We start from the raw sequence: 13,616 nt of genomic DNA, 5'->3' as shown, positions 1-13,616 counted from the left end.
GCCACTGCAACAAGAAGCTCATGCACTGCAACTCCAGAGTAACCCCCAGTTGCTACAACTAGAGCAAGCCTGCACGCAGCAATGAAGACTCAGCACAGCCATACATAAATAAATACTTGTTAAAAACTTAAAGTGTATTACTAAAACTGATGACAGGTTTCATCCTCTGTGTTGTTCAGTTGAGTCAATTAGCACAAAAGCATTAAGTAGAGTCAAACTGTGATTTAAATAAGCAGAACACCAAGCAAGTTAATTTTAAACCCAAATTGGCCCATTGCCAATTATTTCTCTCCAGTTGTAAAAGTGCATAATGCATAATTTACCCATTTCTTACTTTGGGGACAAGCATTTTTTTCTTTGACATAGAGCAACCCAAATGTCCTACCTACTTCATAGGGTTGTTTGTGAAAATTAAATGAGAGGATGATAGCTCTTTGAATATTTTAAACTGCTGGACAATTATAACCCTCTGCACCCTCGCATTTACTCTCACTCATGTAGTTTATATAATGGAAAAAAGATTTTAAAAAGAAAATGTCCATGGTATCCTTTTAATCCAATGTAAGCATTTATGTATTAGGTGGAATCATTTTTCTTAGCCCAGTGTGCTGCAGTCCATGGGGTCACAAAGAGTCGGTCACAACTGAGCTACTGAACAACAACACAAATTTTTCCTGGAAATATTGTAATAAGTACATAACTACCTGTTTGGCTATTATACAATGTGAAGACTGGGAGAGGAATTGGATCAGTATTTCTCAGACTTTTGGATTTAATGGACCATTAAGAATAATAACAACAGTAATGATAATAATGAAAAGACAAACATTGATTGGATAACTTTATATTTTACCAAGTAAGGGTATTAAATTTTTTTTTTAATTTTATATTTTTATTTCTTGAGAGGACACTTGAACACCAAAAAACTTAGGACATAGCATCAGAATGACAATGTTTCCCTTTATTTTTATCCCAAATAGGGAATGTTTCAATATACATTGCTACTAGGCCTAAGATGGTGATTAGAATCTTTAAAAAGACTTATCAATTGTGTTCAGTTGCACCTACTCTTTTTTCAATTCCACCGACTGTAGCCCTACAGTCTGCTCTGTCCATGGGATTTTCCAGGCAAGAGTACTCCAGTGGGTTGCCATTCAGCCGCACATAATCATGTGGTCCAGTTTTACTGAATGACTTACATTTCACAATAATAGCAACGCAAGGTAAACTAAGTTCCTTTTGCCTAGGAGTTGAAACAATCGGTTTTTCCACAAACAATAAATGTATACACACAATACTTACAATTCTTTATAACAGCTAACATTTAAATAAGCCAAAGGGAGGAGGGGACACTAATAATATGTATGCATCAAGTATAATTTGCTGAGGTGCAAGATTGTTGACCTGGAATTTACAGGAAGTGTGATTGACCTTTGTTTTATGAGGTGATATGCTTTTTATTTTCCTTCACAACTGAACATTAAGTGTAGAATGTCTATCTTTTAAGTTGCAGGTCAAAGTCACATTAAAGCGCCCAATGAGAGTAAATGTCAAATACGTGAGCCACATGTGTTATAAAATATTTTTTTGGAAGCTGCCAATGAAGTCGACTAAACTGAACATCAAGAATGGAATTTTTTTAAAAACTATAATTCCCAAAGTTTGCTTGCACCAAAGAAAAGGAGGGGAAGGAACGGATGTTCTGGATACAGAAATCTCGGTTTGCTAAGCCACGAAAACTCAGGTTTATACCGTTCTGGCAAACAGACCATCTGGAACAGGATGTTACTTTTACTTGGAAAGTGGTGGTGGTGTGCTACTGTTTTGGGTTTCCTGTCTGAGGTTTCAAGAGGCTGGGACACACTGCCTTGCTCTGACAGTTCTTCCTTGGGCTTTCTTTTTGAGGAACCATCCTCAGATCTCCCCCTTCTTCTCTAGACAAGCACTGGGGAAGCGAGAGGAGTTTTGGCTCACGGAGGCTCCAAGCCGAAAGGCCTGCCGGGAAAAACCCCCTCTCAGTGGAGGCGGCGTGGGCGTGTCACGTGATCTGCGCGCTGCCTGCCGGGAAGGCCCACGCGCCAGCCTCCTCAGTCCCGCGCTTCGGCCTAGGAGGAAGGTACGGACACCCGACTGATGTTGGAGTAGGGCAGCGGGGGATGAACGCCCAAAGGGTGTTCATGTGAAGCGAGGCAGTGAGAGGGGGATGCTTCCTCGCAGGGTCTCTAGTGGGGCTGAAACGGTTGTGGGGAGGAACGGGGAGGTGGGGTGGGTGGTGAGAAGCGAGGTAGGTGTGGTGGCCTGAGGGCCCCGGTGGGAAGAAAGAGAGGGTGAAGAGAGAACGATTGCTTAAGGCCGAAAGGTAGTACTTGGTAATGACGATGGCACCAACGCGTCAGGTTGCACAGCCAGGGTCCGGGGCTGTGAACGGTTATATGTTGAAGGCGGAGGCCCAGTCTCTTGACCAGGTTCAGCTGAGGCCTTTAAAGTTAAAGTAGTGAAAGTGTTAGGCGCTCAGTCACGTTGGACTCTTTGCGACCTCATGGACTTTGGCCCCCCAGACTCCTCGCTCCATGGGATTCTCCAGGCAAGAATACTGGAGTGGGTTGCCAGTTCCTCCTCCAGCTTATCTTCTTGACCTAGGGATGCAACACAGGGTTCCTGCATTGCAGGCAGATTCTTTATCTTCTGAGCCACCAGGGAAGCCCAAAACTGTGACAGAAAAAGTCATCTGTTTTTTTACAGAAGCGGCATTACCTAATTATAAGTTTTGATTTGATATATATGCACGTTCTTTGAGTGAGGCGAGAAGAGGTGTAAAAGGGAAGAGAAAGAGGAAGGGAGACGAGAACAAATCTCATGTTGGCTTCCCTGAAACAGTCTCAAACATCCCAAGGCAAAGCGAGCACTACTGTGCATGTGTAGTATTTTTTTTTTTTTTAACACATTAATGTTATAGCGCTTAAGTTTACATATTAGAAGGATACTGACAGCAGTGTAGAAGCACAGTTTGGAGTTTGCCGATTGCTGCTGTCTTTCTGTCATATATATGATTCTTAAATATGACTAAGCAAACAGATTCATTACAATATTCCAGGTCCACATAGTTTCTCAAAAAGCAAGCAAATTGATAACTTGAGTGTTGACAGGAATTCTCATCTATTAAGATGAAGAGATTATATCATTCTAGGTTTCAACATTTTCCAAGTTTAATCTTTCAGGCTCACAGGGTAATTATCTTCAGAATTTTTGAGAAAGCAATTTAAAACTAAAATTTAATGCTATATGAAGGTAAGATAGGACGGTAGAAAGAGAAGTCTCTTTTAGACTACACGAGATCTTGGTTCTTCTAGTCTGGCCTAATTTTACATGTTTGCATTTGGTCAGCTACCTCTGCCTCTGTTTTTTCACATCTGTAAAACTGAGATTGAATTAGATGGAACTATAGGATTTTTTAGGCTTCCCTGGTGGCTCAGTGGTAAAGAATCCGCCTGCCAATGAAGGAGGTGCCGGTTTGATCTGTGGGTCAAAGATCAAACTGTGGGTCCGGAAGATCCCCTGGAGAAGGCAATGGCAGCCCACTCCAGTATTCTTCCCCGGAAATCCCATGGACAGAGGAGCCTGGCTGGCTAAAAAGTCCATGGGGTCTTGAAAGTCTCAAACACAAATTAGCGACTAAACAACCAGTCAGCAAGATTTGTTTCAACATTAAGATTTTGTGAAGGCAGAAAAGTATTTAATGAATCCCGAAACAAAGTAGAAAGTGCCAAAAGAGACTAGTGTGATTGTAGAAGGAGTAGGAGAAAATCACAGGACTGGTAGGCTGGCCCCAGGTGCTCTACCACACAATTTGAACTTCTTCTGGAGCAATGAATGGTCAAGGAAAGGTTCTTTTGAGTGTAGGAATGCAGTAATCGGAGTTTTGAAAGATTGCCCAAAGCAATTGGTAGGATGGAACAGAGGAGGGATAATTTGAGTAGTCTAGGTAAGTGATGAATAATTAGAGGCTAAACTAACAGTGACAGGAGGAGTGGAAAGACAGGGAAGGATTCAAGAGAGCTGTATTGTGGAGTTTGCACCTAAAATTGGCATTGCTCTAAACTTTGCAGTTCCTGCCTCCAGAATATGATGGCAAGTCAACTTGTAAAACCTGATACTAGAAATTGCAAGAGACCAAGAGAGTTAGAGGTAATCTTTATGCTTATGGAACTTTACTCTTTTATATACTTCTCAAATTTCTTCGTTTAAGATATTTCTGTTGATAAATGGAATTTAATGTCTTCATATTCCCAGAGCTGGTGGTGTCCCAGCAGGAACTATGTTGATTCCAGCGGCCTTTTCACTAAGTATAGGCTTCCAGGAAACTAGTGGGAGGTTTCTTTGTGGTAATTTGTGATCTAGAGACAGAAGTGGGCGCATGACTTTTGATATGTAGGACTTTAATTAAGTAATTATTTTGATATATATTAATAAATAGGATACTTAGGTACTATACCTACTGATATTTTTTGAAAAAGAGTACTATATCCTGCCATTCTTCACTGCTGCCCCTACCAATTGATCGGTTTTACATTTGAGACATTATTTGTTCCCTTAAAGATTATGTTAGCTTGCAAAAATTTGCAAGCATATGGCTGTTACCCAAATGAAAGTTTTGCTCTTTTGCTATGGCAGCATCTGCTGTCTCAAGATACAGGAAACTTTTTCATCAGGGGATTAATAGCATTTTCAAAGTCTAATATAAATTTACAATAAAATGAACAAGTGATTATTAGGCCTACATTTCCAGCATGTTTGCTTTTTTCTGAGAGATGTTTTATTTGCTTTTCTTTTTTTTTTTTTAACAGAATGTGTATATCTTAAGGATCTTATTAACTGTTTGCCTATTTCCTTTACTTTCTTATATTAGCCTCAAATGCCAGATAGTCCACAGCTGTCCTCTCTTGGAAAATCAGATTCTTCTTTGTCTGAAAGCTCTGGACTATTTTATAAAGATGAAGCTCTGGAGAAAGACTTGAATGGTGATGTGTAAAATGCTTATATTTCTATATATTGATTTTATAATATGGAAACTTTATTATAGTTCATAACTTAGTGATTTTTTTAAACAGATATGAGCAAGGAAATTAATCTAATGCTGTCAACATATGCAAAGATCTTAAGGCAAGTACTTATGGTATATTCTTTTTTTTTTTTTTTAAATTTTATTTTATTTTTAAACTTTACATAACTGTATTAGTTTTGCCAAATATCAAAATGAATCTGCCACAGGTATACATGTGTTCCCCATCCTGAACCCTCCTCCCTCCTCCCTCCCCATTCCATCCCTCTGGGTCGTCCCAGTGCACCAGCCCCTAGCATCCAGTATCGTGCATCGAACCTGGACTGGCAACTCATTTCATACATGATATTTTACATGTTTCAATGCCATTCTCCCAAATCTTCCCACCCTCTCCCTCTCCCAGAGAGTCCATAAGACTGTTCTATACATCAGTGTCTCTTTTGCTGTCTCGTACACAGGGTTATTGTTACCATCTTTCTAAATTCCATATATATGCGTTAGTATACTGTATTGGTGTTTTTCTTTCTGGCTTACTTCACTCTGTATAATAGGCTCCAGTTTCATCCACCTCATTAGAACTGATTCAAATGTATTCTTTTTAATGGCTGAATAATACTCCATTGTGTATATGTACCACAGCTTTCTTATCCATTCATCTGCTGATGGACATCTAGGTTGCTTCCATGTCCTGGCTATTATAAACAGTGCTGCGATGAACACTGGGGTACTCGTGTCTCTTTCCCTTCTGGTTTCCTCAGTGTGTATGCCCAGCAGTGGGATTGCTGGATCATAAGGCAGGTCTATTTCCAGTTTTTTAAGGAAACTCCACACTGTTCTCCATAGTGGCATTCCCACTAGTTTGCATTCCCACCAGCAGTGTAAGAGGGTTCCCTTTTCTCCACACCCTCTCCAGCATTTATTACTTGTAGACTTTTGGATCGCAGCCATTCTGACTGGTGTGAAATGGTACCTCATAGTGGTTTTGATTTGCATTTCTCTGATAATGAGTGATGTTGAGCATCTTTTCATGTGTTTGTTAGCCATCTGGATGTCTTCTTTGGAGAAATGTCTATTTAGTTCTTTGGCCCATTTTTTGATTGGGTCATTTATTTTTCTGGAGTTGAGCTGTAGGAGTTGCTTGTAATTTCTCGAGATTAGTTGTTTGTCAGTTGCTTCATTTGCTATTATCTTCTCCCATTCTGAAGGCTGTCTTTTCACCTTGCTAATAGTTTCCTTTGATGTGCAGAAGCTTTTAAGGTTAATTAGGTCCCATTTGTTTATTTTTGCTTTTATTTCCAATATTCTGGGAGGTGGGTCATAGAGGATCCTGCTGTGATGTATGTCAGAGAGTGTTTTGCCTATGTTCTCCTCTAGGAGTTTTATAGTTTCTGGTCTTACGTTTAGATCTTTAATCCATTTTGAGTTTATTTTTGTGTATGGTGTTAGAAAGTGTTCTAGTTTCATTCTTTTACAAGTGGTTGACCAGAGTTCCCAGCACCACTTGTTAAAGAGATTGTCTTTAATCCATTGTATATTCTTGCCTCCTTTGTCAAAGATAAGGTGTCCATATGTGCGTGGATTTATCTCTGGGCTTTCTATTTTGTTCCATTGATCTATATTTCTGTCTTTGTGCCAGTACCATACTGTCTTGATAACTGTGGCTTTGTAGTAGAGCCTGAAGTCAGGTAGGTTGATTCCTCCAGTTCCATTCTTCTTTCTCAAGATCGCTTTGGCTATTCGAGGTTTTTTGTGTTTCCGTACAAATTGTGAAATTATTTGTTCTAGCTCTGTGAAGAATGCTGTTGGTAGCTTGATAGGGATTGCATTGAATCTATAGATTGCTTTGGGTAGTATACTCATTTTCACTATATTGATTCTTCCAATCCATGAACATGGTATATTTCTCCATCTGTTAGTGTCCTCTTTGATTTCTTTCACCAGTGTTTTATAGTTTTCTATATATAGGTCTTTAGATTCTTTAGGTAGATATATTCCTAAGTATTTTATTCTTTCTGTTGCAATGGTGAATGGAATTGTTTCCTTAATTTCTCTTTCTGTTTTCTCATTATTAGTGTATAGGAATGCAAGGGATTTCTGTGTGTTGATTTTATATCCTGCAACTTTACTATAATCATTGATTAGTTCTAGTAATTTTCTGGTGGAGTCTTTAGGGTTTTCTATGTAGAGGATCATGTCATCTGCAAACAGTGAGAGCTTTACTTCTTCTTTTCCAATTTGGATTCCTTTTATTTCTTTTTCTGCTCTGATTGCTGTGGCCAAAACTTCCAAAACTATGTTGAATAGTAATGGTGAAAGTGGGTACCCTTGTCTTGTTCCTGACTTTAGAGGAAATGCTTTCAATTTTTCACCATTGAGGATAATGTTTGCTGTGGGTTTGTCATATATAGCTTTTATTATGTTGAGGTATGTTCCTTCTATTCCTGCTTTCTGGAGAGTTTTTATCATAAAAGGATGTTGAATTTTGTCAAAGGCTTTCTCTGCATCTATTGAGATAATCATATGGTTTTTATTTTTCAATTTGTTAATGTGGTGTATTACATTGATTGATTTGCGGATATTGAAGAATCCTCGCATCCCTGGGATAAAGCCCACTTGGTCCTGGTGTATGATCTTTTTAATGTGTTGTTGGATTCTGATTGCTAGAATTTTGTTAAGGATTTTTGCATCTATGTTCATCAGTGATATTGGCCTGTAGTTTTCTTTTTTTGTGGGATCTTTGTCAGGTTTTGGTATTAGGGTGATGGTGGCCTCATAGAATGAGTTTGGAAGTTTACCATCCTCTGCAATTTTCTGGAAGGGTTTGAGCAGGATAGGTGTTAGCTCTTCTCTAAATTTTTGGTAGAATTCAGCTGTGAAGCCGTCTGGACCTGGGCTTTTGTTTGCTGGAAGATTTTTTATTACAGTTTCAATTTCCATGCTTGTGATGGGTCTGTTAAGATTTTCTATTTCTTCCTGGTCCAGTTTTGGAAAGTTGTACTTTTCTAAGAATTTGTCCATTTCTTCCTCGTTGTCCATTTTATTGGCATATAATTGTTGATAGTAGTCTCTTATGATCCTTTGTATTTCTGTGTTGTCTGTTGTGATCTCTCCATTTTCATTTCTAATTTTATTGATTTGATTTTTCTCCCTTTGTTTCTTGATGAGTCTGGCTAATGGTTTGTCAATTTTATTTATCCTTTCAAAGAACCAGCTTTTGGTTTTGTTGATTTTTGCTATGGTCTCTTTTGTTTCTTTTGCATTTATTTCTGCTCTAATTTTTAAGATTTCTTTCCTTCTACTAACCCTGGGGTTCTTCATTTCTTCCTTTTCTAGTTGCTTTAGGTGTAGAGTTAGGTTATTTATTTGACTTTTTTCTTGTTTCTTGAGGTGTGCCTGTATTGCTATGAACTTTCCCCTTAGGACTGCTTTTACCGTGTCCCACAGGTTTTGGGTTGTTGTGTTTTCATTTTCATTCGTTTCTATGCAAATTTTGATTTCTTTTTTGATTTCTTCTGTGATTTGTTGGTTATTCAGCAGCGTGTTGTTCAGCCTCCATATGTTGGATTTTTTAATAGTTTTTCTCCTGTAATTGAGATCTAATCTTACTGCATTGTGGTCAGAAAAGATGCTTGGAATGATTTCTATTTTTTTGAATTTACCAAGGCTAGATTTATGGCCCAGGATGTGATCTATCCTGGAGAAGGTTCCATGTGCGCTTGAGAAGAAGGTGAAATTCATTGTTTTGGGATGAAATGTCCTATAGATATCAATTAGGTCTAACCGGTCTATTGTATCATTTAAAGTTTGTGTTTCCTTGTTAATTTTCTGTTTAGTTGATCTATCCATAGGTGTGAGTGGGGTATTAAAGTCTCCCACTATTATTGTGTTATTGTTAATTTCTTCTTTCATACTTGTTAGCATTTGTCTTACATACTGCGGTGCTCCCGTGTTGGGTGCATATATATTTATAATTGTTATATCTTCTTCTTGGATTGATCCTTTGATCATTATGTAGTGACCTTCTTTGTCTCTTTTCACAGTCTTTGTTTTAAAGTCTATTTTATCTGATATGAGTATTGCTACTCCTGTTTTCTTTTGGTCCCTATTTGCATGGAAAATCTTTTTCCAGCCCTTCACTTTCAGTCTGTATGTGTCCCCTGTTTTGAGGTGGGTCTCTTGTAGACAACATATGTAGGGGTCTTGTTTTTGTATCCATTCAGCCAGTCTTTGTCTTTTGGTTGGGGCATTCAACCCATTTACATTTAAGGTAATTACTGATAAGTATGACCCCGTTGCCATTTACTTTATTGTTTTGGGTTCGAATTTATGCACCATTTTTGTGTTTCCTGTCTAGAGAATATCCTTTAGTATTTGTTGGAGAGCTGGTTTGGTGGTGCAGAATTCTCTCAGCTTTTGCTTGTCTGAAAAGCTTTTGATTTCTCCTTCATACTTGAATGAGATCCTTGCTGGGTACAATAATCTGGGCTGTAGGTTATTTTCTTTCATCATTTTAAATATGTCTTGCCATTCCCTCCTGGCTTGAAGAGTTTCTATTGAAAGATCAGCTGTTATCCTTATGGGTATTCCCTTGTGTGTTATTTGTTGTTTTTCCCTTGCTGCTTTTAATATTTGTTCTTTGTATTTGATCTTTGTTAATTTGATTAATATGTGTCTTGGGGTGTTTCGCCTTGGGTTTATCCTGTTTGGGACTCTCTGGGTTTCTTGGACTTGGGTGATTATTTCCTTCCCCATTTTAGGGAAGTTTTCAACTATTATCTCCTCAAGTATTTTCTCATGGTCTTTCTTTTTGTCTTCTTCTTCTGGGACCCCTATGATTCGAATGTTGTAGCATTTAATATTGTCCTGGAGGTCTCTGAGATTGTCCTCATTTCTTTTAATTCGTTTTTCTTTTGTCCTCTCTGATTCATTTATTTCTACCATTCTATCTTCTAATTCACTAATCCTATCTTCTGCCTCTGTTATTCTACTATTTGTTGCCTCCAGAGTGTTTTTAATTTCACTTATTGCATTATTCATTATATATTGACTCTTTTTTATTTCTTCTAAATCCTTGTTAAACCTTTCTTGCATCTTCTCAATCCTTGCCTCCAGGCTATTTATCTGTGATTCCATTTTAATTTCAAGATTTTGGATCAATTTCACTATCATTATTCGGAATTCTTTATCAGGTAGATTCCCTATCTCTTCCTCTTTTGTTTGGTTTGGTGGGCATTTATCCTGTTCCTTTATCTGCTGGCTATTCCTCTGTCTCTTCATCTTGTTTAAATTGCTGAGTTTGGGGTGTCCTTTCTGTATTCTGGCAGTTTGTGGAGTTCTCTTTATTGTGGTGTTTCCTCGCTGTGTGTGGGTTTGTACAGGTGGCTTGTCAAGGTTTCCTGGTTAGGGAAGCTTGTGTTGATGTTCTGGTGGATGGAGCTGTATTTCTTCTCTCTCCTTTCGAAGAGTTGGGCTGCTTTTCTGGGTGCCTGATGTCCTCTGCCGGCATTCAGAAGTTGTTTTGTGGAATTTACTCGACGTTTAAATGCTCTTTTGATGAATTTGTGGGGGAGAAAGTGTTCTCCCCGTCCTACTCCTCCGCCATCTTGGCTCCTCCTCCTGGTATATTCTTTTGAGTCTTTATTTTAGACATAGAAGTTTTTTTCTGGAAGCTCCATAATGGGAAGTTTAGCTCAGGGTCTAAAAAACCTATCTGGTAATTATAATTTAAAAATTTTTTATTCTACCTCAGTTTCTTAGATTAGCTGGTTATTTTCAAAGACTAACTTTTCCATTAAATATCTTTTGTTTTGATACTCTCAGAGCTGAAATGAGGCTGGATATATTTTGTTTTCTAATTAGATGATAAAACACTTAGAATTTTATGAAAACATTTTGAGAAAAAATACCATTTGGTGAAGTTAACCATTATAATAGAGTGATACTGAAGATAAATATTTATATTTATGAAATATTAAACATTATCAATCTATATTAGAAGGCTGAATTTAAGTATTCTATTGACCTGAAACTGTCATATTTTATAAGGTGTTTTTTTAGAGAACTACTGAGCAGTCACTGTTTTGAATAATGTTTGTGTGGCTGTTAAAATAATGTATGTAGTTTAATATTAGAATTATAATGTATAAGATACACATTCTGCTGTGTCAAGGGACTTTGAGTAGTCAAAAATATTTGTGGAACTAATTTAACATACTGAATAGTGTTGGTAAATTAATGAAGCCAACTACTGTACAAAGCCATTTAAATGAAATAGCTGACAAATATAGCATAATAAAGCACATCATTTTGGTGGTGTGTCTAGATATTATGACTGTTTGGTTTAACATAAAACCTTTTTTTCCCCTTAGTGAGAGAGCAGCAGTAGATGCGTCTTATATTGACGAGATAGATGGACTCTTCAAAGAAGCCAATACTATCGAAAACTTTCTAATACAGAAGAGAGAGCTCCTGAGACAGAGGCTTACAGTGATTGCAAACACTCTACACAGATAAAATTGTGTACTTAAAATAAGCTGAGAATTTAAGCTCATTATTGTTTTAATGAAAGAATGACATTTGTGCTCTGAATGTGCTCTAGTTGTTAAAAAAAAGTATACCTTAAATGTAGAAGGGAAAACTTCTTAAATTTCTCTTCTAGATTTAAAAGTATTAAGCTGGACATTAATATGAAGTATGTAGCTTTTCTTTTGAAGTCTAATATTTGGCGTATTTTGTAAAAGTGTAAACTTTAAATTTTTTCTTAAACATCCTAGCCTTTCTTAAATTTCTAAGAGACGACTCAGTGGATTAATTTGATAATATTTAACAATATTGTACTTTTTCTTTTAGAATATTATGTTTAAATAGTACATAGAGATTTAAAGTGTCTTTCACAGTTAGAATTGTAAAGAAATTAAAACCCAAAAGTAATCTGTCCAGTGTCTCAATATGTAAACTGTGCTATTGCTATTTAATGTTACCATATGATTATTTTCACTAATATTATTATACAATGCTAATAAAAGTTTGTTTTATTATCATGTTGTTTTTATTATCATATGTTAGAGAAGGAAATGGCAACCCACTCCAGTATTCTTGTCTGGAAAATCCCATGGACAGAGGAGCCTGGTGGGCTACAGTTCATGGGGTCACAAAGAGTTGGACATGACTCAGCGACTGAGCACAATAAAAATTTGGTTTCAAATTACTATCTTGTGGTAAAATAAAAACTAGAAATTTGTAACCATAACTTTATATGAATTGACTTTTTTACACATTAATAGTATCAATAGTGCAGTTAATGAAGTATATTTAGAAGCCTTAGCAAGCTGTGTGGTATGGGATAAAGATTAGTGGTCCAAAAGTAAAGAGATTGGTTAAACAAGTTAGCCTTAGCGAGTCATTTCAGTCCTGTTATAATTCAAGAATTGAATTTGGACTAGGAAATCACTAATATTTTTCTAGCAAAAAAATCCTCCCTTTGAGGAGAGTTTGCGAAGAATGGATACATGTATATCTGTGGCCCAGTCCCTTCACTGTTCACCTGAAACTCACATTATTAATCAGCTATACTCCAATACAAAACAAAAACTATTTTAAAAAAAATCTACATTGTTGGAAGTTACTATGACTTTAATGAAAACTTTTAATATGTTATATATAATTTATATAATAACTATATTGATCAGATTTTTAAAAATCACAACACTCACTGTTCATATGGACAATTCTATCTATTATATGTGTATTTTGCCTATATAAGTTATCACAAATTTGGATATATATATTTAGACAGTACCACAGGGAATTTGGTATTTGTCAGGTGGACAGCAGGGATTCCCTGCTGGCTCAGACGGTAAAGCGTCTGCCCGCAATGCAGGAGACCTGGGTTCGATCCCTGGAGAGGGAAATGGCAACCCACTCCAGTACTCTTGCCCAGAAAATTCCATGGATGGAGGAGCCTGGTAGCCTACAGTCCATGGGGTCGCAAAGAGTCGGACACGACAGCGACCTCACTCACTCACTCACTTAGGTGGACAGCATGTTTGCCCTGCTGCCTTCTAAATGTTAAAATCTCATTTCATCAATTACTACCTTAAGGCATATATACCATGTAAGATAAATATTCATACAAGAAAGAATTGAAAACAATAATGTAATATTTACTAAGTATATTGGTTACAGTGGAAAAATTATTTGGCTCATAGGCAGATATCTTAATGGCACAGGATAGGTTGGAGATCAGTAAAGATTAGAAATAGGATTTTAAAAACTAAATGCAACAGGATGACTACATTTGAGTTGGTATGACAAATCTGCTGGATTTTGAGTTATCCTGTTGCCTTACAGAGTTCTTTAACTGTGAAAATGACTGCTAACTTTGGGCAGAAGCTAGCAACATTAAGAAATGTTCTTGAGTTATTTTTTCTTAAATATTAATGTAAAAGATAAGGCTAGCATTGTTTCAGAGTAGATTTTGATTTCATATTATATTTATTATACCTTTTTTTTTCTTTTTGCTGTGGCATATGGGATCTTAGTTCCCTGACCAGGGATG

General features: G+C 37.0%; 1 protein-coding gene across 1 annotated transcript; it reads left to right on the top strand.

Moving 5' to 3' along the window:
• The first annotated feature begins 1,871 nt into the window (after nucleotides 1–1,871).
• Nucleotides 1,872–12,096, top strand: TEX12 (testis expressed 12). Its single transcript, XM_025266894.3, has 5 exons — nucleotides 1,872–2,116; nucleotides 4,107–4,185; nucleotides 4,907–5,018; nucleotides 5,109–5,160; nucleotides 11,428–12,096. Exons 2-5 carry the CDS (start codon nucleotides 4,123–4,125, stop codon nucleotides 11,570–11,572), a joined length of 372 nt encoding a protein of 123 aa, XP_025122679.1. The 5' UTR covers nucleotides 1,872–2,116; nucleotides 4,107–4,122; the 3' UTR covers nucleotides 11,573–12,096.
• Nucleotides 12,097–13,616: the final 1,520 nt, after the last annotated feature.

This window comes from Bubalus bubalis, chromosome 16 (assembly GCF_019923935.1).
Source record: "Bubalus bubalis isolate 160015118507 breed Murrah chromosome 16, NDDB_SH_1, whole genome shotgun sequence".
Taxonomy (NCBI): Eukaryota; Metazoa; Chordata; class Mammalia; order Artiodactyla; family Bovidae; genus Bubalus; species Bubalus bubalis.
Note: the sequence above shows the minus strand (reverse complement) of the source record. Positions and strands in the feature narration are given on the sequence as shown.